Below are 27,139 nucleotides of genomic sequence, written 5' to 3'. Positions count from 1 at the left end.
ACCTAAGGTGAAATGGACGAGGACATAAGAGGAAAGGATAGAAGGGAAAGCAATCATACAATATCATAAAGGATAGGAGCACTGCGTTTCATGATACAGATTGCCAGATGAAGGAAACAAGTCACATTGGCCAAATTCACATGCAATCACGAAAAAACGCCACATGGCGAAAACATAATTATTCACATGGAAATAGAAATAAGGGAAAGGGATAGAACACACATAGCGCCACTCATCCGGAGGGTCGACGACATCCAAGTCTAGCCGTGGGACCGCCAAAAGCGCCCCATAGGCAGTTTGTACACTGTAAGCGCCCTTGTAGCGCAGAAGAAGCCAAGGCTGCCCTGAGCGGGGAGGAATTGGATCGTAATGACAACGCGGAAGATTTTTCTTCGTCTTAGTAGCCTTGGTGGCTGGAAAGTCGATTGGAAGCGGTCTCATAACGGGCCAATTCAGTCAATCACTTATAAAAGACGAACATAGGAATGGTGAGGAAGGTGAAATCGATCAGATTACGAGCGCAAAAAAGTTTCCTCGCCATCTCTTGGCCAAAGAATCAGGGAACTTGGTTAATATAAAAGACCCGCAAATTTCAGTTTCTATTACGTGTCCTCGATAGCTCAAGTGATCATCCGCCCGTCAAGTGGAAAGATCCGGTGTTCAAGTCCCGGTCAAGTAAATATTTTTGAGCGTTTGTTTTTACGCCTTCCCCACCTCTCCTGTGTTCGTCCTTAATGTGTGTTCCTATCCCTTTTCCTTATATCTATTTCCATGTGAATGAATATTTGTTCGCCTTTTGGCGGGATTACGTGTTTGAATGTGTGTGTGTGTGTGTATATATATATATATATATATATATATATATATATATATATATATATATATATATATACGCACTCACACCATTATGTTTGCTGAGCATGAAAGCCGAGCAAATATATTCAGCTCAGAAACTCAACACTTCCGTATGAATGTCAATATAGATATATCTATTTTGAAGAAGAATGTGACATGAGAAAATCCGTAGAGGGGTGGCTGCCTCCGCGGATTCTTCTCCCAGTGCTTTGTGTATGTCACGTTCGCCCTTCTCGCGAAGTTCTCCCGTTCACCCCGCACCTCTCTTTCTCTCTCTCTCTCCCCGCACCACGGGTGCCAACCCGCACAGGCATACCGATCCTATACATCCTGGTGACGGTGCCTCGGCTGCTGCCGTGGGAGCGGCTCGACTCATGGTTCCTGCCGTGGTGCCACGTCCTGGGCGCCGTGTCCCCGTGGGTCGGCTCCTTCCTTTACCACCTCTTCATGAACACGCGCTGCGGAGAGCCCGTCTACCGGAGGCTGCTTCAACTCGACATGCTGGGCATCTGGATAAGCCAGAGCTTTGGTGAGACCTAAAACCATCCAGCACCACACTCTCCGAGGTTGTTGTTGGGGAGGTCCTTATAAGAGACCTAACCAGGGTCGAAGGGGACATTAGGGGGGAGGGAGGAGAGAAGACTAAAGTCGGTAAAAAATGAAATGTTATAGTTTCCTTGAAATTAAATTTAATCCTTTTGTTGGGTGCTGGGTATTTACCTCCAATCAATTAAAAAATATATTGGAACCGAATAATAAATATCATATCGTCTCGGGAGATCTATGGGTCCCTTAATTTTACTCTGGTTCCGCCTCTGTTACTATTTAGCTATGGAAGAAACCGAATCACCGGGCAGCGACCTAGCTGACCCGCTTTGATAAACTGATTTTTAAGTTACTGAAATGGGTGACGCTGTAGCTGCTGCTGCTCGAATTACTTCTAAGGAAGACGGATTCCAGTGTGACCGATTGTTCCAAACTAGGATCTAGGACTAAGATCATTTAGATCAGACACTGACCGAAGTACTGCTTGGCCTCCAGTGTGGACCACATACGAATGAGCAACCGGCCCAGGCAGTCAATAGTTTCTCCGGTAGGTACCTCTGACGTTGGCCACTCGCCCTGTCTCCTAAAAACACCTGATTCCTCTACCCATTCCCTACCTCATTTCCTCTACTTATCCCACTGCCTCGCGTATCTCGAAGCTTTTGAATTGGTCCACACTAACAGATCAATTTTCTAGTAGTAGTAGTATCTTTAGGGGAAGCGACCGACAGCTGAGGCCATCAGCGGGGATGGATGGGAAAGGAGGAAGGGTGGAGAGAAACCCGCCGTCGGCGTTAGCGTACTCTTAACGAAAGGCGCCAAGGGGTCCGCAGCTAAACATCCCATCCAACGGATGCTGTACACACTCAAAGTGCTCTCCACAGAGCACCTTCATCGTAGGGATCGAGACACCACTGAAAACATTTCTGTCTTCTTGAGGTTTCGAACCCGGGTCCTCGAGGTGAGAAACTAATGCGCTAGACACCGCACTATCCCGATCCCCATCGATCGTTTCTCCTGGTTGCTGGGATGAATTACTTTGATTTAATCATCACTTAAAACTTATATTTTCCATCACTAGCTTGGATCGGTTGTGATTTATGATGTTCGTCTTAAATTTATGTTACATGGAATTTTTATATCTTAGTAGATCCCTTTCGATGGGTTGATGTGATGTTCACAAAGGATGAAGAAAGCAGTGAAAATTCTTCTAGAGAGCACTCCAGCTTGACGCGGGAAAAATGGGTTTCTTGAACAGTGAAAAACTATCGGAATCAGTGTACTTCGAAGTCCTTGGGTCATTGAACGTGCGAGTAGGTTTTGAAGTCTCTTCAGGAACCTTCAATTTTTTTTAAGCGCGCTGAGAGACATAAAATCAGCTGCCGATTGCAAATTTGTAAGACACCCACGGAAAATTTGACATATCGACGACTTTAAACAAGTATTTTGGGTCAAGATGGTAAATTCGAAGATAAGGTGCCAAAGTGTTAATCAATAATTCCTTCAAAAGGTATTTATGAAAGGGTAGGTTCGGAGAGAAAGAAGGGTTTTGGGTTGTTTGAGTTCGTGTAAGGAAGAAAGAGATTCGTTGCTCCCTATATTTGGATACTACCATCTTGTAACCGATTGAGTAGGAAATAAATAATATATTGAGTAGAAGTAATGGTTTTAGAGAGTGGCTAGGACGACCAAAGTGGTAGAATCATTGGGAGGAAACGAAAACTGTGTCTATCATTGGCTTGCGTTAGATGCCCCATAAATAAAGGATTATTTAGCCACCTTCTTTGAGATAGAATCTCTGGTCTAAAAAAATTGGTTACTGACGGTTCTTCAACTTACGGTTTTATAAATTAAAAAGACCTTGTTCAAGGAAAATTAGTAATATTCCCTCGAGAAGTATATTAGCGTTGTTTAAAATATGTATGTTTACTTTAATTGCTTTGTTAAATATACATAGCTGTTCAAATTGGGGGCAATAAGGTTGCCATACAATATAGCCTTTGATTCATATACAGGGTTCGTCCGGAAAATAAGTGTACTGAGCTCAGGAAAAAAAATTTATTACACTTTTAAATATCTTAAGCTAATATTCCTCAAGATAGGACCCTTGTGAGTCGATAGACTTGTTCCAGCGGCGTTCCCATTCCTGGAACGCTCCCGCGAAGGCATCATCGGGAACCTCTCGAAGACACGTCGTCACGGCCTCTTTGACGGCGTCCAAAGTCCCGTATCGCGTTCCTTTCAAACTCCTCTTTATCTTCGGGAACAACAACGTTCTCTAAAAAATGTGGATCATTTTTGCAGTGATCCGCAAGTTGTGTCGCGATTTCCAAACGATTGAGTCTTTGATCATCACTGAGCACTTTCGGCACCAACTTTGCACAAATTTTTCGCATCTGTAATTGCTCCCTAATAATCTCGTGCACTATTGTTTTTGGCACATTACACTGCTCTGCTATCATCCGAACACTAAGAGGACGATCAGAGTTCAGTACATCGCGGACTTTTCGCACATTTTCGTCGGTGAGTGTCGTTGATGGGCGTCCAGGCCGTGGTTCGTCGTCGACCTCTTCTCTGCCCTCCACGAACATCTTGTGCCACCGAAAGATCATGTTTCTGGACATGGCTGACTCCCCGTAAGCCTGGTTAATCATACCGACAGTTTCGGTAGACGATTTCCCAAGCTTTACCGCAAATTTGATGGAATAACGCTGCTCCAAAAACTTCGGCATCGCGTTCCGTGACGTGGGTCGAGCGTGGAGGTTCGCGTTAACAGAGCTCCTCACTACACCACAGCTCAGAGCCGACTGCCTTTTTCAGCGTCGCTTGCCAACATACCCCCCTCCAATTGCAGCCCGTCAGAGCGGTGCTGGGCGCGCCTGGAGCGGCGGGAAAAAATCAGTACACTTATTTTCCGGACGAACCCTGTATGAAAGACGGGTCTGTATTGGATGGAATAGATTCACAGTAATACCTTGGTTTACCGTTTATTTATGACGTGTTTCGCTATTAACTATACACATAGTAGAATACCAAAATTTCAAAGTATAAAAATCTTTTGCCTTGATCGGGATTCGAACCCGGATCCCTCGTCATCCGGCATAGTTCTTTAGTCAGTTAAGCTACCGATGCGTCAAAAGTTACTCTTGCGGTATCTCCCGCAGTTACTCAGAATTTGTGTACACACATTGAAGAAGAAGAATAATTTGAATACCATTGTGGAAGGAAACATAAAAATGAAAAATTACGGGGAAAAATGATAATGTAATGGAAGCAAAGGAGGGAATCAAATCAGAGCAAGAAACTTGGAAATAATGAAGAGATGGGCAGGGAATATGTATTCTCAGAGGTTTCCTCTCAGCAAACACTCGCTTAATGCCCTATGATGATCATGATAATGATGATGACGTATTGCTGCGAGAGAGATTGTCTTTATCTGTAGTGAGCTGTTACCCGGAATGCTTCGCCTCGCCCGCTGACTCCGCATTCCGTGTGCGTCATAGAGCTCACCACCGTATGATGGCGCCTGGTGATTATGCAACACGCCTACAATAGTAGTTGTGCCGGTTTGCCTTAGTCCACGGCGCCGGTTCTCTCGCGCCCCTCCCTAAGCCCATGGCGTGCTGCCGAGTGATCGAACGCCGATTGGTTTGGTTGACTTTGATTGGCGTGGACACCCATAGGGCTATTAATGTATTGGAGAGGCCACCCTTGCGCGAGGGCTCACGCGACTTCCAATCGACCGAAGGACATTGGGGATCCAAATATTTCCAAGCAGCAAGGCAAGGAAGGGAAGGGAAATGACCGCCTTATTTATTCAAAGGAACGTCGTAAATTATATCTGATCCACCGAAAACTGTTTAAGGATAACATTGAGATAACCACGTAGTTCCTCGAAATGAATTTTAAAAATAAACTTTGAGTATGTATGCATGGAAATAAGTTCATAAGGTGAGAAATTAATGCGCCTTGTAAAACATATTTTCCTTTGTCTACTCTTCGAGGGTGTACAGTGAATTTGAAATTATTTCTAAAAAATAATTGAGATCGATGCTTAATTTTCAATTGATTTCCTAAAATCTTCTCTGCATATTCATCATCCAAAGTTATACGATTCTCCCGAGGTTTCTTGACATTTCGAAGGCCGTCATTGTAGAACTCAGAAGATTGCGTCGAAAACCAATGTTCCACATCTTGAATGACGTCATTTGTGTTGTCAAATCTCCAACCTCACAGTGGTTTTTTGAGTATTGACTATAATAAAAAGTCACTTGGGGTGAGATAGGGAGAAGAGGGCGGATGTGGCAAAATTTCCAAGCCACATGTCTTTGATTGCCGTGTTTGCTTCTGAAAAGGAGTCAGTAATCGTGGAACCCAGAGTTACACGCACAGTTCTTCGTGGATAATTTTCCACACACTGTCATTACTAAGATCAGTCTCATTCATTATCTTTGGATGGTCACTCCTCCGTCTAATAGGATTAAGTCCGCTTTCTTTGCTGTGGTATAATAGTTCATGATTGATGGTCTTCCACTTTTTTTAATCATCTGTGAAAGACATGTGGCTAGTTTGAAAATTTCTTTTCCGCCTCACAACTGGGTCAGATGACGGGCTAACATTTCCATAAACAGCCATCTTTTTCTCGTGGATTTGATGGGCAATGTAACCTTTCAAATGAAGGAACTCAATCATACTGTGAGCCTCCATCTTCTCCATACTGAGACTTGCTTCAATCTATGGCACCCTGAAGCAAATCAAATCAATAAAAATTGATGTAATTAACAACATTATGTAAATATGAAGCATTTACAAGGCAGAATGAATTTATATCCTGCTATCTAGTTTATTTCATTGTAATAACTACTGGAAAAACCATACCCTCACGTGAGAGGATGTGATCGGCAGTTTTTTTAGGGCCACGATTAAGGATTACACAAAAATCGAGATATGACCTACAAATAATTGATGAAAATGTTTAAAAATCGCACAGATATACAATTATGGATAGATGTCAAAACAGTCAGTACTGCGTGGAGCGTAGAGCTCATTAAACGTGAGTTAATAGAACCAGCTTTTTCTTTCAATTAATCAAATTCATAAATACAGAGAAGAGGACTATTACAATTTTCCACTTAATAAAGATTTATTTTCGACTAGTTTTGATGCACTATGTAATTTTCAAGTTTCAATTTATTTCGATTTTCATATTCATTTTCAAGAAACTAGTGGGAAATAAATCTTTATTAAGTGGAAAATTGTAATAGCATTTGTCTCTGCTATTATGGAACAGTTCCACCATATCACACCTGAACCTGTAATTTTTATTAAAACCAAATTCATATTTCAATTTCAGTAATCATTATTCCAAACCATACAGTAACGAAACTTTGTGGAACACAATTACCCGGGTACCCGTTTTTTTAATGTATCGGTGTAACTGCTCTCCTAACTCTAGTATATAATCCAACCCTGGAATGAATGAAATGATGTGGTGAAGATATAATATTAATTATAAACGAGGAAAAGTTATTAAATTGTCAATGAGGAAATGACACCAATGATTTCCCAATTTTCTTTCATGAACATCCACTTGAAAGGAAAGAAGTTAATTCATCACCCGGAATAATTGCTCACTCGACATGATGATTATCAATCATCGTCTTATTTGAAGTCTCACTAAAGGAGTCCTGCACACAAACAGACATAATTTTTTGTTGCGAAATCCGCGACTTTAACTTAGAGATTTTTTTCGACACTGCAAGGGACGTTTTTGTCTCCCCTCCTGGCCGTCCCATCGTCAAAACGATGACGTAAATCCCATCACCGTGACGTAGGTCGTCGAAGCGCGCTTGGCAGCTGTGGAGCAAAATTCCATGACCACTCGGGATCTCCGGACAAAAAACCCTGCCGCGTCCCAATTGGACGTACACCGAAGGAAGTGAAAAAAAATTTCGAGTCAATTTAATTAAGTAAAATGCAGCGCGTTATTTTCAAAATGCCATTATTTAATATGTTGCGTCCGAAATTCCTCCCTCCTTCCGTTCGAAGGTAGTTGACCTAAGGTTGTATTCATAGCTGAGGTCACCAATTAACTGGTATGAGAATTTCTTTACCCTATCCAATAGGAAGATTCGATCCTTAGAAATATTTTTTACATGAACTTTGCAAACGCCCAAAGACATCACCGGGACTTGAACTAGGGACGCTTTAGTAAGCAGTTAATCACTCTTTCATCAGAGCACCACGTAAAAACGGTGAACAACTTTCAACGAGGCGATGTAATGCAACGGAATGAAATGTGAAAAACTCTGACCCGAATTTCTCCAGCAACGTCAAAACAAAAGCTACCGTTTTTGAATAAAAAATCTAATGAAAGGATATATTTTGAACTTATTTCACATCTATTTATACATTTTTATTTTAAATTCCACACGGTAACCACGCGATTTTATGCAGCATTCAATTCTGTGGAAAGCGACTCGTATAAGTTCAAACGAGACATGTATTCTGCAGACGCCTGTATTTTAATTAATTACTCTGGAAGCAGATTTTGGCAAGCGTAAATACAATGAAGAGTCAAATTTGACGGATTTATAGATCATATTGTTATGCATGACCCTTCATAACCTACACCTCCAAGGGATTCCTTTTAGGCATTTTTTGTTCAAGCTCATTACCCTAAATTGTTTGGGTGGAACGGATAATTTTTGAATGGATGAAATCGCTTATAAGTTTAAATCAGTATTCTGTTAATACCATAAAATAATCACAACTTTCCTTTTTTGATTATTTTCGTTATGATCTCTTAACCCTTTAAAAAAAACAGTTATCAACGCGAAGATCGGTTTGTAAGGCGATGATAGAGTTCACTCAACACTAAGCCCAACGGCGTGTGGACTTCACTTATCAATATAATCTTCTTAATAATTAGTTAAAAATTTAATGCGAAAGGTTAAAAAGGCACCGTGGTCGTTGATGTGGTAGTATATGGCTGTGTATTGGATTAGCGTAATATCCTATTTTAATTATGAATCAAATTTTAACATCGCATTTTTGACGATGAGATAATTGATGGAACAATATTGGAGACAAAAATTCATAGCAAAGTCTCATTTCTTAAATCTTCATCGTGATAATTTCAAGAAAAATATTATTCATTAATATACTAGGTTTTCCATTCAGCAGAGGCAGAATTTGTTTCGATGATAGGAATCCCCTAAAACTAATTCTACTTTAAAAGATTAAATTAAATTAAAAACTTTCTAGGTGTCAGCTATTAAGATTAATTATAAAGACCACTGAGTGAATAGCGCCCACTTATTCATTCAAACGGCGATCCAAGGGCTAGACACCATCATCATATACAGAGTTGAAATTAATATGCGCAGTCCATATTTACGTATAGCCTATGAGGAAGGATAGATGGGAAAATTAGATATGAAAGGGGGGAGGGAATTGTGGTGTCGCGAGAAAATATGGAAACGAGAAGTTGTTACCTTTCTACAAAGAGAACCACCATTGGGTTGTCTAAGGAGATAAGGGGCTGGATGTGCTTTAAGGAAATTAATAAGGGCATAGTGATACCATCTCTAATATTTGTTAATTTTACATTGTGATGGTTTACCGCAGAACGACGAGCATGGTTAAATGAATACAAAGGACTAAATTTAACGGATAATTAAAAACTTGATTTGAACATATTTTACCCGTTCGTGTAAAGTTTTTTAGTTATTCGGATCCACTAAAGGTTCTCTGTGTGTTTCACGGCATTTACTATAGGGTTGCATGTCTTGCAATGTATTTGCTTGCTTTGCTAAATTATGGCATCTGACTCATCAATTTTTCACGCGAATCAATTTTTCCCCAACTTATCTCTAATTTACAATTTTTTCTCTTCACGTGTGTACCCTGCATAGCGGATGGATGGATGGGAGGGCGTTTTGTCACGAAACGGTAAAATTGGAGGTAATTTAGGAGCGATACAAACTGAGTTAATTTCGGATTGTAGAAATAAAAGAAAGAAGCCAAACTGATGGTGATAGAAACACGTACGGGAAATGGAAACAATAATAGGTTTGAGATATGTTCTCAGAAAAAGGTTGGCTTCCCATCGCGGTCGCCGTGTCTCGCATAAGTGATGCGGGAACCTATCGAAGGAAGGGATGATGAATAATTAATGGAGAGTTTTTGCGTGATGACGCTTCAGGGCTCAGTCGTAAAACACTCGCTCCGAAGAATAATGCCAGGGTGTGAACCTTGAATGACAGATTCTCTCTTCCACTATATTATATAAAAGTAATACCTTATTGTTTCCCTTCGACACATTTTTATTACAACATGCGAAATATTTCGAAATCAAAAACACATAATTTTTATTTCGTCTTTTTCGCCTGCGCCATTACAGAGATGTGTACACGAATGAAATATATTAAATTTCAATAAAATTAGAGTAAGCTTAATCAAATTCATCATCCTCTAAGCGTTGGTTGATTGTTAAAGGGAAGAGAACTCATTTCGCAGAGAGGCCCGTGAAATGCTTGAAGGGTTCGTCAAATTATTTCCCTCCATGGTGTACCAGAAGTCAGTCTCGCACCCAGAAACTAGCTCAGTGCCTGGAATAAGGCTGTGAGTGGAAAGAACAGTCGGGATTTGAGCACGGGACTCTATAGATGGTGAAAAATCGGCAGCACTAGACAAAGTGACGAACGTGTCAAGTTGCGAGTCTTATTATTTCGATTTCGTGAAGATTTTCAGGAAGACACTGGAGGAAAATTATGTAGACATAATGAGCGAAGACGTCTAGCATCTTATATAAGTGAAACCTATCCGATCTCCTTTCATTGAAATTTAAAAAAAAAGTAGATAGGAATAGAAAAATAATACGAACCTCGGTAAGTTCGCCTCTAAATACTTAAGTTTGAAGTGGCTTGGACAAAATTGAAAAATGAAGAGAGGCGCTTTGAAATGCCCAAAAAAGAGACAAGGATTGGAATTGATCGAGTAAAACACAATTTTTTAAATTATTTATTGTCTTTACAAGAGACTAACGCTCAAATTTTCAGCGACTAAAAGGCGTCCGAGAGAAAAAAGTGTGAGATCAAAAAACTGATAATTTATTACAAAGGTAGCATTCGCAACTGAAACTTTTGTATGTGTTGGCTATCAATAAGTTTTCAGACTACTTAAAGAGTTTTAAAAGCCATGATCAATTTTCAATGTTATCACACAGATAAAATGGCAAAACTAAATGTAAAACTGAATAATGACGATGAACATACTTGATTTTCCATATGTACCTTATTGCGCACGTATATATTTAAACGACCCTGATTTCAACGTTAAACTTCTTCATGAGAAAAAAATTTCAGAAAAATCTGTGCTAATGGAATGATAAGTCATAGACGCTGGGAATTTGGGGAAGAGGATTACGAGGCTATGAAGAAATGCGGGGGAATCGGTAGGGAAGGGGAGGGCCGGGGTTTCTGGAGAGGAAACCTATCGGGCTCTGAAATCTTTGAGGGGTTAACAGAAAAGAGAAAGGTCGAGGAGGGGTGAGATGGAGGGATCCTAATTGAAATGAAATAAAAACTCATTGAATTTAAACCTACCCAAGAGCTTCTAGACTAGTTCTCATTAACTTTTACAAGATCGTTCATATCCACTGATGCAATCTGTATTAGACGTAAAAACTTCAAACCACGTAGTCCCCCTACCATTCTGGAGGTTTTGGCGGATTTTACTACAATTTTACGAGTTCCTCTCTACCGTCTCTCTAGACCTCCTCCTTTCTGACCTATTGGGCTTTCTTCTTCCTTTTCAGGGGCAATGCCGATGGTGTCCGCTTCCGTGTACTGCCTGCCCTGGGTGTGGCGGTCCACGCTTCTTTCCGCCTATTCCATCCTCTCACTCTGGGGACTCTATAAGGTGGGTGACCATGACATATGAGGGGCGTGGGGAGGAGAAGAAGGGGCGTGGGGAGGAGAAGGGGCGCGGGCAGGTTGCTCTGAAGCAGGATGCTGCATCTCCCGGCAGATCACCAAAGCCATCGCATCTTCCTCTCCTAACGAATCTCCCCGAGTTCTCATCGTATTTGAGTTCGCGTTTGTGTTTCCAGGAAGGAGTTTACTGGAATGATAAATGGAAAACTCAGTTCTCGCACTCATAAAATTCGCGGATGCTTTGAAAAACCGATTTGTTAGAACATTCCCAAGTTCTCATAACCATTTCATCTCACGACGTCAATAAATTCCTTATATTCTTCTAGCATTCTCATCTTGTTCGAATAGCACGCTCTGATGTGTAACGCTTTTGGTTTCTATTCTTCTGCCGTTAAATAACAGAGAGCGGAAAGTCCAAGTTATCGCATTGGTGGTTGATGTTTCAGAATCCGGAAGTTGGAGTGGGAATGGTGAGGAGGGTAAAAAAGGGGCGAATTATATTCGATGAAAAATTCCCGTGGTCATTCGGGAGATTAGTTTTCAATACGAGTAGTGGCGTAAACGCAATCAAGTCCAGGCGATATAATTTACGAAATTTATATTGGATTCTCATAATTCACTCGTAGTTCATAAAAAATCATCGAATAATGTGTTTCCCTACCTTTCCCTTGAGAAACACTTCTTAGACGACGAAACAGCATCCTCCATTATGTGGCAGGCTGTCTGCGGTGAACGACTCAATATATTTGGGGCAAGAGACTCCATGCTGGGGCGAAGGACTCCGAGGCGTAGTTTCAAACTACTATGAACTAAGTCCAAAACTGCGGTATTCTGATCATTTCACATGCCCAGAAATTCTCGGAAGGTGGAACTAAATATCATGTATTGACATTGACAGCAAACGGAATCACATGGAATATCCTGATTAGTTTAATCCACACGCGATCCATTTCTCGCCATCGAAATTTCGGTCCGAAATTCTTACGCAAAGGAATTGATTTCGTAAGTGGTTTCGGCATTGATGCGCGATTCCGGGAAAAATGTAATTGGGTTATTTTTCCTCGATAAATCAAGTTTTCGCTAGCAGCCTGGTCACGATCGCAATGGCTATAATGAGTTTCAAAATATTCCGATTCATACCCGAGAGAGAAGTAGGTGCGATGTCCAATCCAAGCGAGAAGGGAAGGTGACATGACTGGCTGGCGATGGCTCCCTGCCGGCCACCGGCGGAGGCCATCTTCTCGCGCCTTTCCATCCTTCTCTAACAGAATAAAACTCACAAACGCCTTAAATCTCGCCCCTTCCACCGCTCACCGTCTGACTTAACTGTTCTGGGCCCACATACTCGTAACTTGGAAGAATCCTCTTAACGGTTCAAAAAGATGTTTACATTTTTGTGTTCATGAGTGGTGTAACGATCCCTGTAATGTTTCTAAACTAATCAATTGCGTCCATAGATCATGGGACATTTGCAATTTCAAGGCAATTAGAGAGGAGGAGCTGCTGCAAAATCAGTTTATTGGAAAACTGTTTCATTTCTGCGATAATTTTCCCAAATATATGACCTATCTCGAATATTAAGGACGTGAGAATGAAGCTAGTTCATACGTTTTTTATCCAGCTAACAACGAAGAGGAACCAGCGTATAATTATGCACGGGGCTGTTCACATGGAGTGTTTATTTATGGAAAGGGGGTGGGGAGGGAGGTTGGACGCATCCCGCCTCGAAAGCCTCGTTCCTCCGGTCGCCGCTCGCGAATTTACGTAAGCGGACCCGCAGTCCTCTCCCCCCGGGCGATGGAAAGGAACCACCACCACATCCCCTCCCGTGACCTCCAAACGGTCCACTCATGTTACGTAAGTCCCTTCGATTATGGGCACGGTCGAACGTGCATATCCTCGAGTGCTTCCTGCCTCTCGAAGAGGTGCGGGGAGGGATGGATTTGGTGGGAAGACCTCTCTCCCCCCACCCAACCACCACCTCCCCCCCAAAACGGGCGAAATTCCAATTCGATTCTACGGAGAAACGCCCCCACTCGTACGTAATCGTAGGGAACCCTGTCCCGTGAAATTATTTGCGGCTGAATAAATATTTCGGCCTCTACTCGCTCGGTAGATAAATTTAAAACTATTTTTTAAATATTTGTAGACGGTGCAGTGGATGGAGATTTTCAAGGTGGGTTGGAGTGATGGGGAACAGTGTTGCAAGGTGTTTGTCCATCTAAGTGATGCATGACGTCGGGATGCAAATCAGTTCGTTAGCGGGTTTTCCTTAACCAAGGCATACAATCCTGTTGAAACGACGGATTTTCCCATTCACAGCCATTGGAGAACTTAAACCTCTCTTACTTATCCTCAACTTACAAAAGATAAATACATTACATAACTAAGTACTTACAGACAGCTAAATTATTTTTGATCCCTGAATAAAAACCCATGAAATACCCCTATCGTTGCTAATTATTCCATGCTTTCGTTTAATACAGAAAAAAGCAGTAAATAAGTGGAATCAACTTGAAAAGGTATCCTTACACCGCTTCCTACATATCTAAATGCAGAATCCGACGTATGTTCATACCTATGCGGTTTAAAAAAAACAATAAATATTAAAGTAAATTAGATTTGCAAAAAAATGTCTGAATATACACGTGACTGGAAAGGTTAGATAAAATGAATTTCTTTCAGTTGCAGATTTGTGATTCTTTTGTGATTCCATTTGCATATGGAGAAATTTTCGTGGGGATAGGAATGGTACTGCAATAGAAATCTCTTTATTCTCTCGAGTGAGACAGTTTTCATAGCATAAGGCTCATCGTATGATGTCGATTGAGTGTGCTGGATTTAAAACATCCTCTCTCTCCGAAGGCTCTGACGGCGTGGTCCCCGTGGGAGCGGCGCCTGTGCTTCGCTCTACCCTTCTGCATGCGGGCCTTCCTCTGCTGCCTCCGATCCTCCGGTCTCGGGGGAGGCGACCCGGCCGCAATGGTGCACGTCGTTCTGCAGGTGAGCGAGGGAGACGCTAGGGGGAGGAGGGGCTCACTCGACTTTTACATTAAAAACCCTTTAGATGATTTCCTTTCTTGAATGGAAAAATATTCCCTCCCTCACGTACAACCAATGGATAGATTGGAAAAAATAATAGCCATGCTTCAAATATTGGTGGGAAGGGAACTTTAATTTTCGGGATGCGGCGGGATGAGAAAAAGTTTATCCTGATATTTTAAAAATGAAAATTAGGAAAATAACAGATTTTTATTATTTCCCTATTAAATACATACCACCAAAGCCAATCAATCACTTTTGAGGAAAGCAAATTCAAAAAACCTCATTTAAAGTTATTTCAGGGACCTTCACCCTTTGATTAACCCTCCCCATACTGCCCTGTCCTAGTACACAAGCCCTGCCTTGGTCACAGTCACTCAACATTTCACCTGTGAACTTCTGTTCTCGATATTCCTAACATTCCTCCTCTTGAGAGTCACTTCTACCCCAATCACCCCTGGCTTACTTGATCTGCTCCTTCTTCCTCTCTCTAAAACCATTCAATTCACTCTCACAGATGTTTGATGATGTGCTTCTCATCCATTCTATCTCCATGTGGTCAACACAGTGTGTTCTTTCATACTCATCTATCACCAGTGCACCTAATCCTCATTCTCACATTACACACTCATTTCTCACCCCCAATACTACCATTTCTCACCCCAGCTGCTCTAACACCCCCATACCCACCTAATTAAGTTGACAGATTGCTTATCCTGGTATGCTCAAATCTTGTACACATGCAACAGTGTGGAGAGGTGTACACTTTAATTAACTATATTGATTGCTGTCTAAGAAAACAATTCATTTTTTATATAATCTAAATCCTGTGGACTCACTATTTGCTGGCATTTTCATGCAATTTAATCTCTTAATTTATATTACCATTTTATACAAATATTCTCCCTTGATATGAAAAGTCATCTACTAGTTCAATTATGTCACGCTTACTAGGCAATAATTCATCCCTAATTTAATTTTTTTGCTGTCTAATGAAAGCTGTATAGAGCTCCCTGTGTAAGTTAGATTTCAGCCAAAAATAAGGGGAAATTAAGCCACTTAAGGTGAAATTGGTTCACTTACATCTGAAATCATTATCCATGCTTATCTATGCATACTTGGACACTATATCTTTATAGTGTTCAAGAATGCATAGAAAGAGCCAATGCAGGGAAACTTGTTTTTTAAATCTTTAATACCTGTTATTATGAATTCAAATCCATCCATATGTGCATGAATTACTATATACTATGTAAATCTAATGTACCTGTAAATTTGATTGAATCTTTAACGATGCCCATGCAATTATGTATTGTTCTATGGTAAATAAATCTATCTACCCTCCTATTTCTTGAGAACCTCCACCTATGTTTTATTTACATTGATTTACATCCCATACCTATCACATTGATTCTCTAATACACTCAGCAATAATTCAATTATTTGGCTGACCGCTAGCTAAAGCTTGATGATCTGTAAATCTTACTGATTTATTGATCTGCCCACCAACTGTCATTCCTATCTCAAGCTCTTCCCATGCCTCTTTTGCATTACCTTCAAATATAACTATGTTAAAAACTATGGGTGATAGTAAGTAGCCCTATTCTACCCCCTGCCTAATATTGCCAATTCCAACTCTCCATCTGCCACTTTCACCTGTTCAATCTGAGACATCTGCAGGTTCTGAATAGTCACCTATCCCTCCAGTCTACTCCTTCCTTCTGCAAAACATTCAAGAGTTCCGATGAATGTACTCTTTTGAATGCCTTCTCTAAATCCACAAACTGTCATATCTACCTCTCCCCTTTCTGAACCTGAACTAATCATCATAATCATTTACCATCTTCTCCAGCCTCTTGTTGATAATCCCAAGTGCTGCATTAGATGTGTGCAAAATCAAACTTACACTCATATTATCCAAAAACACTGCTACCTTTCCTTGTTTGGAATAGGAATTAATATCCATCATACAGTCTTTCAACCAGATTTCTCCCTCATTAATGCTGCAAATTAACTCACAATGACTCTTCCCTCTGTATTTTCCTTAAGTAGTTCAATAGGATTGTTATCTGCTCCCACAGCTTTCGTCTATTTCATTGTTGTTTTCTGCCTGATCTCTTTCAAAAAGTTGTGCCCAATTGTGAGAGAAAGAGCTGAGGTGGTTTCTCATTTCCTTCCTCAATAGTGTTTTTAACGTGACACAATTACTTAAATGGCCACCCCACAGGGTGCAGATGTCGTTGCAGTCAGGAGTGCAGTTAGGAATACCCATAGATGCTGCACAGACCACCGTTCATCTGGCTCCTAGCCTTTGTCTCTATCTGTCATGACTGATCCTTTGAGGAGTAATTATCATTGCTCCTGCCATTATGTTTAATGCAAATAGTCTACTGGGTCATGGATGTGGTAGTCAAGTTGGTAGAGCCCTGGGCTACTAACCTCAGAGCCTGGGTTCAATTTTGGGTGATGCCGAAGGGCACCCTCCGCTTCACCCAAGCTGTGTGACATTTTGAGCACCACATCTTCCTGGGAAACCATAGGGAGCACATGGAAAGAAACTGGTCCCTTACCCTGATGTTTGATTTTCATGTTCTGTTCGGCTTAGTGCTAGGTGAGATCTACACACACCTATCAAACCAATCTTTGGGTTGATTACTTTGGTTGGTTGGCTTCCAGTACAGCCCAATGGGTCATCAGAACATGCAATGCCTTTCCCCATCTTAAGGTTCCAGTCCATGGGGAGGGGGATCTTTATATTACACATTTCTAAACTGTTGATATGCTCAATTAGTATTTGAATTTCCTCTGACTTGACCATGATTAATTTATAATTTCTTTTATTACCTTATTCATTTTTATGTCAGTTTCAGAATTACAGCACTGTGACAGAATCTAAATAAATAGAACCATAAGAATAGAAATAAATGTTCTACAAATTCATGCTTATTATTTTTAGATAATAAAAATAGATTTCTGTAATAGTTATGATTCAGTTCTTGGAAATAACAACAGGTCTAGGCACAATCCACAAATGAAATGAACTTAAATTCTTTGGCTGTTAATCAAAAGGACAAGTTGTTTCCAATTGGGCAACACAGTACAATGCTTAGTTGCTGACCAAAGAATCCTGGGTTCAAATACAAATAATGCCTCTGGATAGCCCCAGCTAAAGTCTATGGTTTTCTTGGCAACAGAATTTTCTAGGAAACTGCAAGCAGGGCAGGTAAATGAACTACCACCCACACCCTCCCGACATAACCAAAGGTGTGAATTTCTCATGTTGAAGATCTGAATATGAAATGTGGGCTCTAACCCCACCAACTAAACCAAACTTCAGAGTGAAAAAACTGGTTTTGTTGATCTTTGATGGAATTCTTATTGCTTCTACTTCAGTTAAGTTTTCCACGGGTAAATATTTATGGTCAATTTTTTTATTTACTCAGTGAGCTCAAATAAGTATGAAAACCATTATAGGTTTATATTCTTTTATTTTCAAAACAAAAATTGAATCAGGTTGACCAAGGCTAGGAAATATAGAATAAATTAGCTGATCAGATTCAAAATAAAACCTAACATGATCCAAGTCTACCTAGATATTGTATCCTACGGAGAATTCCTCTTACCACTCTGAAAAATACACTTTTTCTTTCTAGCTGGGTAATGGACTCTCTAAACCAAGCAGGTAATGTAGCACTGTGGAGTCTATGAAAGTAATGGCCCTGTGCTGTTCTATAATTTCTACTGGTAAAATCATTTAAGCTGTTTCATGAAAGGAGACACATGTCAAGTTATTATTTCACTATGCAGGAGGCAAAAACTTCCCATTTGTTTTACATGGTTGACCTGACTTTATGTTTACTGTGAAAATAATCATGAGTTACACTGGAGCGTAACCATCCATTGTGTGAAAGGAAGGTTTATTGACAACAGGGAAGCTTTATAACTCACTAACATGGGCACCATTAGTCATTTAGAAGAAAACAAGACATGCAAATGTTTTGGTACCCCAGAATGTCAAATGCAGGAAGTGAAAGTAGTGAAGGGAGGTCCATCTTTAAAGCATAGGCATATTTTCACATTCATTTGGAATACTCAGATGTCCAAGAGCTATGTTATGACCTCATAAATGCTCATGCTTCAATTAGTATGCCACACTTTAGGATAGATAAAAGGGAAATTTAAACATTCAGAAAATAAGTTAAATCTCTGCCCTTTCCATCCACCACTAAATACAGAAATTTTGTCTCCAGACAAACTCTAAACCTGGAGTTGGTAAGTTTCATGTAGTCTCAATATTGCCTAAACAGGCCATTGGTTGAGCATGTAGTTGAGTTCATTCTTGGTCAATCATTACTAAGCACTTCTCCACCACGCATTATTGAGAAGTAGAAAAGACTGTGCCCAACCAATGCTGCAAAGAGCCAGTTCCTGGCCCTTGCAGGAGGCCTCAGGTTTATCCAAAGGCTTTTCAAACCTTCCACCAAGTTGCCAGAGTTTTGATTCTCAAGTCCAAATGCTCTCTTTAACTTAGCTTAGACTGTAGGAACACCTTAGAAGTTTTAATGATGCTAAAACCTGACGAATCTTGCATAGGGAGAAATATATATCTAGATACATGCTATTTTCATGTTTTTCTTACTTTGCAGGATGCAGTGTCAGCGATAGGTGGTGCCATTGGTGCCATGCATGTGCCCGAGAAGTGGATGCCAGGGCGTGTTGACCTCATTCTGAACTCTCATAACATCATGCACCTGCTGGTTGTCTCAGCCGTCTATTGCATGCATCATGCCACGGTGAGGGACCTCCTGTGGATGTCCTCAGCCAGCCCCTGCGGGGTTGGCTCTGGACCCTCACTCCCACCCCTGGCACCACCCCTCACCTCGGGGCCCCTGGGCGATGCCCTTGGGCGGGCATCTGAACTGTGATAGCAAAAATCCCAACCCAGGCCACCCCAACCCATGCCCTTGTGTACATACCATACCCCCTCTGTCCCGTCCCCCATACGAGTGACGACAAACCAAGAGGGGGACACTTGATGGCAAGCAGACACAATGATGGGCAACTACAGAGCAAGTACATTGAGAAAGTGGGCAGGCTAGCAGGAATACTATACATATATATTCTCATCATATGACAAGAACCTCCCATCTCAAGAAAAGGAAAGCAGGAGAGAGCGATGAAGACAGCTGAGCTGTAAATCAACATTTTCCCAAGAAACCATTTAAATATTTTGGTTATCTCTATCTGGAATTTCTCTCCCCATGAATGGTATTCTGTCATCATATTCTTCAATTGATCATATTGATCAAATCTCTGCTCTCAAACCACAGCACATGAGGAGATAAATTCATAAGCAATTCTCTACAGATATTAAGAATCAACATCGAAATTTGTACAAGATTAATTGATACAATCAGGCAGCTAACACTTCAAACTGCACGTCTTTTGCATGTAGGTCCTTCAAATTCCCTCCAGAATGTGCTACAGGAAGGTTTAACTGAAAGTTTTATGGCACCAATAACCAAGTTCACTTGTGAATTCCATGACTAGTTCAACCACTCCGAGGAAGCAACACTCGTCTAAACCCCTGCAGCCTACACTAATACCTATCCAGACTTGCTTTTCCAAGAGATTTCTTCAGTTTTGCAATCATGCTCTCAATGCCTTTCAAAATGCAAAAACTTTAGAAAAATGCTGAACTTGCTTGATTTAATAAGTATGGGGAAACAATTGTGTGACCATGAAGCCAAGGAAGTCTTGATGCATAATTGCCTAATTGCATAAATTCCTTTGGATTATTGCCGGCACAAATTGTCCCCTGCCCTTGATGTGAACTTTCTTTCTTGAGTTGGCAGCATTGTTTCCATTGTACTCTAAGAAAATCAATGATAATGTCACTTGCATTATATTTAAGAGCAGTGGGAAAGTCTCCAACATTAGGTGGTATGAAGAGCAGGGCTCTCTTTAAACGTCTTGGTTTGGGGCCAAAAATATTTTATTAAGGGGCCAAAAATGGGTAGCTATACCACTGTGAAATCTCACATGAACTAGGTTTCCTTATAATTTTATTTCAGTATAAGCAGTTGTTCTCTGCACTTTCAGCTTTCAACAACTCCTTACCTCCGCACAGATGGGTGCACTGGTGTGGCTGTGTCCATAGGTTCCTGTTGAGGACACACGTGTGCTTGGCATTTAAATCTCTTCTTGCTCCCCAAACGAATGCCTCCCTCTTTGACAGACCCACATAAAGGGGGGGGGGTGCAAGGAAAATTCCTCCCTTCATGGGACAGGCATGTTATGATAAATGTGCCTGCCCTCTGCAAGATCTCACTCCTTCACTGAGATACCTTTTACTTTGCTTCATGATGCAAAAGTTAATGGTCAGTTAAAGAATTGTGCGAATTATGGCATCCAGTATAGGGTACCTATCACATGTTTTATATCCCTCCAAAATTTTAATTCATCAAAGGTTAAAAATTCCCTAATTCCCTTAAAATTTTTCAGATGTCCAAATATGCAAGAAAAGATTTAAAAATCAGCCACACTTCAATCTCTCCTTCCCTACTTCAAAATTTATTGAATTTATTTGCTGAAGAGCCCAAATAAATTTTGCTATATAGCACCAGGGCACTGAATCCACTGCAGTAATATTGCTTCCTCTAATTCTATAACAGCCTTAAATAAGGTTGAAAAAACACTATGGCTCCCTCTGGTATTTTCTTCCCTCACCGATAAAATTATTCCCCGGGACATGGCTGAAGACAGCAAAAACTGTTGGATATCAGTGAATGATCGTTACATTTCCATGTTGGAAATAATAATTCACATGAATCTGCGACTATTGTTAAGATGTACAAGTTGTCATGGCGATTCATAATTAGGGCGTTGGTGGAAACAAGTTGTGTGGAACATTTCCACAAATGGACTCTGTAGTTATTAGTGTTTCATGTCTCTTGCAATTGAGATAAGTACATCTACAGACCAGTCAACAATAAGAAGCCTGTGTTGAAGTTCAGTGCTCATCCTTGATTGCAATGGAATTGTTTATGTTCAACTCATTCCATGAAAACATTTTGAACATTTTACATCCATACAGTTCTGATTGTGCTGATGAATGCTGTTTTATATGAAGGAAAGGTTACTTTCCGAGGGACTCATGTTCCTAGCTTAGGTACGTTAATTAATTTACTTTCTCACTCATGTGCATGCATATATGTATATGTACATGGAGAATGAGCTGGTCTCATCTAGAGAACGTGAAAGGGAGAGCCTCCAGGATGAAGAGTAGGAACAAGTGCCCACGGGACATGGCTGTCTCACCATGGACTGATTCATTGAGCGTCACCTCTCAATAAGACCAAAAAAGAATTTTGGGAGTCAGGGGGTGCCAAGGGCAGCCTGGTCATCAATTCTACTTGGCACGTGATGGCAGGATTGTGGCCCAGTTGGCCACATTCAATTTTAGTAATTGAGCGGATAGTTCACTCCTGGATATAGAAAGTGTACAAGTGATCACGCTAACCTTAATCATTAGGTAATAATATTATTAATAAATAATAATGATAACAAAGGTCTTCGGACCACCTGCTATGGCTCTATTGGGGAGAGAGCCCTGACTTTGGAGCCTTAAGCCTTTCTTTGTGATTCCGTTTGTGCATTATTATGACTAATCCTTCTTGCCTTTGCATATATACATATATTATACGCATACACAGGAGTATGTAGGTATGTATGTATGTGTAAACTTACACATATATTACCTTCTCATTGTTGGTGCTTCGGTGTGAATGTGAGTACTTGAGCATCAAAAAGAAATTACTTCCTGCAGTTTTGGAATGAGTGTGTGACTGTCTGGGAAGGGGTGTTAGATGTGTGTTTGATTGAGTGGCGAAGGGGTGGAGGAGGGGGGGTTTTAACAGGATGCCAAACTCTTTTGAGATAGAGTGCCATCTGGAGGAGAGGGGATAATGATCATTACGTTGTAGGCTTATGGGTATGAAGGACCCTGGTCCACCCAAAGTGACCAGTTTGCCACTGGAAGGCTAGCCACAATCCAGAGGAAAATGTCATAACAGTATATTCAATGAAGCCACACAGGTATGTGTACTTTAGCACATAAATGTGGCTATTTTCCTGATCACCCATCATTATTTACAGTGAGCAAAAGGATGTATTATATATACATGCACATGTTCACCTAATTTGCCTATTAACACCCACTGGTTGAAATTCTCGTTGAAGGATTATGGCAACTGGTAGCAGGACACCCAATCACTAGGTGGGGCTGCCTCTCACCTCTCCTCCCCTCTATGGCACCTAGCACCAAGTCATAGTTCTTTATTCACCATCCTTACGGCCAAAGCAAGTAGTCTATCAATTCTATCTTCAAAGCCTATGGCTATTCATTCTTCAGCCACAGGGCATTAAATTCATAGCCTTTCACATTCAATGATAGCCATGCTTCTTTCACATGAGTTTCCAAAGGGTTTGTGTGGATCTACAAACAGAATTTGGCAAAAAATTGAGCCCATTTGGAAAATTAGGCAGATGTTTGCAAAATTCCGCTGTAGAAGTGAAAATACCTGTTACTACTTGAATCATCACACATTACCAAACGAGAACTAGGGTCAGGTGCTTAATTAGGTAGCCAAATTGGGCTGTGCTCCTAATACTAAGTAAGATAAATGTAGCAAAAAGATTTTTAAAGTTATATCATAGAATTTCTAGAGTCCGGCTGAAATTTGCAATGCAAATGAGATTGCATAAGTGACGGGTGGTGCATCAAGAAAAGTTTAATATTTCCTAGATGTTTGAGATTAAATCATAAAATATCATGCATCTTAGAGTAAAAGAGAAATTTCTTGCTTTAGACCAATGAAAACCTGAAATGACTTATATTCCACACACAAAATATGACATTTACTGGGTCAATTACTCAGTATAAGACAAGCAAAAATTGAATGGTTCTGTATTTCACTACCAAGAGCAGTCATCAATTTTTAAGTTACATCAAATTGCATAAACATTTTATTCCCATTCTGTTTATCTTGGTAATGTGGATTTCTTGATTAATTATCATCATAAATTCAGAAGTTAACTTATATTTGTTTTCTCGCCTTTATTTATGCTTAACCCTGGGATCTTTTATTTGTATTTTAAGTTTATAAGTACCCTTTTACCAAAACTCGAATCACCATATATTCAGAATTTTATGGAGTTCATTCAATCAAGGAACTATTTCAAGGATATTTAATTGGAGGTATCAGAGGTAACTTCCTTTGATATCATGCCATTGAAAAATGTTAAAAGGAACATTTAGGATAGCATTTTCACAGCGTTTAGGGATACATTTTATGGATTAGAGGAAAAGAGCCATTCATTATGACTGAAACTCCCTTTAAAAATTCAACATTTCTAACAATAATCAGAGTTTCTCTAAGTCTAAGAATTTCCTCTTTTACAAACTTGCAAAGCATGAAACAAGCATTTATCTACTTCCACACAGAAGCATTTCCCTATCCTCTACTGTATTTCTACATCCAGCTCAAATTCTGCTATTCTCACAATACACATCTTCCTAAACCTCGTATCAAATTCTCAGAGGGCACAGATATATATATGGAGGTATCTACTGGACTCCAAGCTAGAGCCATGTGCAACAACAGTTAACCATATGAGAAATACATTTTTACTCCATTGCTGTAGGTGAAAATGAAGAGACAAAACCATGTCCATGTCCTAATTACAGTTTTTCTTCTCTCCTTTCTCTGTGCTGCTCAAGTGACCTTAGAATGACAACTATAAAATGTAATTTGTGCAGCATGACACAGTAATCAATATATTAAGTTTTTTATCATAAGTACATTGTAACACTAGACATGTGTGATATGACACACACACAGTCTGATGCAGCTACAGCTCTCATTCATAAGTGGTATGGATCTCACCAATATTGATTTCAGGGGGTCCCCCAATAGATTCCATTCAGGTTCCTCCAGTCTGAGCTACCCTGTAGTTGAGCATATCAAATGCATGTTTCAACAGCCATGCACTTACACTCATAATTTATGGCAGTGCTTCTTGGTCACTTGTTTAAAGAAATTAATTCCTGGATTTCCAAGTTTTTTTATTCATGACTAATTTTAAAAAAATAGGCATGCTGTATCTATTTTCTGTACAAATATAGTGCAAGGGGCAAGATTGCGATTAACTAAGTAGGCCATGGAAGCCTCGACTAGGTGAAAATCCATCAAAAGTGTAAAAAGATTTTATAAATAAGTAAAATTTCACACTAATATATAACAAAGCTGTAATATCTTTCCATACTTGAGCACAACCAATGTCATTAATTTAAGTTGGTGAAATTTATAATGATAAAAAATGAAGGAGAGTGGTAAAAACGGAAATTAAGGAGTGGAACTCGGAAAACTGCAAATACTCGGACTATTTTTATTTTTTCAAAATTACATTCATAATAGGAAAAGCTATGTCTGTATTGTATTACCTTAAATTATTTATCTTTATGAATGAAAAATGTTACTTTCACAAAGTAAAATTATGTAATAAGTATTTGTACTTCAGAAAAATCAGTGATACCAAATTTATTAGTAACTTCCTGGCTGAAGTATTTAAACTTTTGAAGAACCAAAATGGACTCTATTTAAATGCTTGTCAAATCCCTCACCGAATTAAGTGCTTACACTTCCTTATTTTCGTGCAATCATTCTTGCAAAGCACAACCAGAGGAATCTGATGATATTCAAACCACTTACTGACCATTCTGCATTCTAGGGCCATTAAAGAGATTCATTGAGATATGTTTGAATAAAATGGAGGGTAGAAGATAAAATCCAACTCCAGAGGGCTTGATGAGAGTCATTTGACACCATTTAGGGGGATAGACTTGAAAGCAGTGAACCAATGTATTTCTTCTTCAATATTGTTGTTCACAATCGAAACATATAAAAGGGAGGTTAGGTATATTTGCCAAACAAATGACATGGATACCTATAACTCATCTGAATACATACATGCATTTGGGCGAAGGATTCTGAATACACAGGAATAAACACTAAATTGCTCAAATGTGTGATAAGATTTTTTTATATTATGAGGAAGCAATGGAACAGCCAAGAATATTCAGTATTTGAGGAAACCTCCAAAGTGCCCACCACATGTATAACTACCATCCATCATTAGCTTCCACATATCTTCACACGAGCTGGCTTTTACTGACAGAAATTTGAGAGGCCTTGTTGGTCAATGTATCATCACATCAATTCATCAATCAATAATGAACCAAAAATACACCTTCTTGATTCCATTGAGTGACAAACTCACAAGCCCCAACAGTGATGCAATAAAAAAGCAGATGTAGTTTCCACTAATTATAAGTTAAAAAACAATAAGGGAGGCTCCTCTTATTTTTCTACCCCAATGTCTTTCTCCACTGGCAAAGTTTTCACAAATGAATCTCTCAGAATATATACATTAGATTCATTTCATAAATAAAAATAATAACTTTATATATACATATAGTTGTACGCATGTATATATATATATATATATATATATATATATATATATATATATATATATATATATGTATCATGAAATATACTCCAAGTGCATTATACTCATACATTTTTCAAGTTCAGAAACAAGCCTAATAGAATGTTTCTAACAGGCTGGCTGACAGATTTATTATTACATTATTTCAATGCTCAGAGACTAGGGCTCGTTTTAGAAAAGTATAAACAATTTTATGCAAGGGGAGAATTATTTTTGATTTACACCAAACAAGAGCAATAAGGTTTTTAGATGAAAAATGTTAAACTTATATCATGTAAATATTTCATTACATTGTAATTAAAATCATCTCACTTATTTGCTCCATAGGAAAAATATAAATAATGTCAGAATGTAAACTTGCCAATGTAAAAAATGTACTCATTATTTTCAGAGGTAGAATTTGCATAGTTACATCATTGACACCCCATATTTCACTCAGGTGAATAAGGACAGGAGAAGGCCATGTGATCACAACCAATGCAACACCACAATCTGCAGCTCATACCTTTTGGGAATACACACACAGAGGAAATGTTGATAAAGCAAAGATTTATTAAGCTTACTGTGAATATGTCTGGCCTTTGTATTTCATTCTAAAGATGAATCACAGTGTGTAGGTGTATGTATTTCCACAAGCCACACTTATGGTCTCTCCTTCGTTTGGAAGTCACCTGCTGTATTGACAGCTTGGAAATTTCTCCGCATATGTAACCAAGGAAATCTGGCAGGCAGAGAGGTCCTGTGCTGAAACTATATTCAGTTTAAACCAGTCCTTTTTCCTACTTAGATTATAAAATTTAAACAGTACAGGAAAGTTTTCTACAGGTGCTTTAATTCAAGTCTTAAATAAAAATGAGAACTTCGTTATTTTATTTGGAGCTGATTCTAGGGAGCTCATAGGCATTTTGAAGAGGCAGTACTATTTCATATTCAATAAATTGTATTACATACTTTTTGCAATGCATAGTTACTGATATCAAGTACCCATTTGAAGCCAAAATACTGTGAAATATGTAGTGATTTACGTGGATGAGTACCCACTGGTGCCCTTTGCAATATATTAAATAATGTATCACTATTCTAAAGCCCCATGCTGTGAAACATCAATAGTTGGATAATGGGAGTGGATAACTAACATGCTTCCCTCTGCTCCTTTCTGGAGCTACACCCATGGCTAATTACTGCAT

At 39.6% G+C, this 27,139-nt stretch overlaps 1 protein-coding gene across 2 annotated transcripts in view; it reads left to right on the top strand.

Annotated features, from left to right (window-relative positions):
* The window catches only part of LOC139696166 (progestin and adipoQ receptor family member 4), a 99,055-nt gene that overhangs the window by 67,912 nt on the left and 4,004 nt on the right, over positions 1-27,139 (top strand). Inside the window, exons 3-6 of one of the 2 annotated variants that reach the window (XM_071594794.1) lie at positions 1,166-1,384; positions 11,222-11,325; positions 14,205-14,342; positions 19,028-19,174. In XM_071594794.1, the coding sequence (XP_071450895.1) occupies positions 1,166-1,384; positions 11,222-11,325; positions 14,205-14,342; positions 19,028-19,174 (608 nt within the window). Of the gene's footprint in view, positions 1-1,165; positions 1,385-11,221; positions 11,326-14,204; positions 14,343-19,027; positions 25,970-27,139 lie in introns of those variants that run through there. The other variant, XM_071594793.1, reaches the window with a different exon arrangement.

Source organism: Hetaerina americana, unplaced genomic scaffold (assembly GCF_022747635.1).
Source record: "Hetaerina americana unplaced genomic scaffold, ioHetAmer1.1.p SCAF_7, whole genome shotgun sequence".
Taxonomy (NCBI): Eukaryota; Metazoa; Arthropoda; class Insecta; order Odonata; family Calopterygidae; genus Hetaerina; species Hetaerina americana.
Note: the sequence above shows the minus strand (reverse complement) of the source record. Positions and strands in the feature narration are given on the sequence as shown.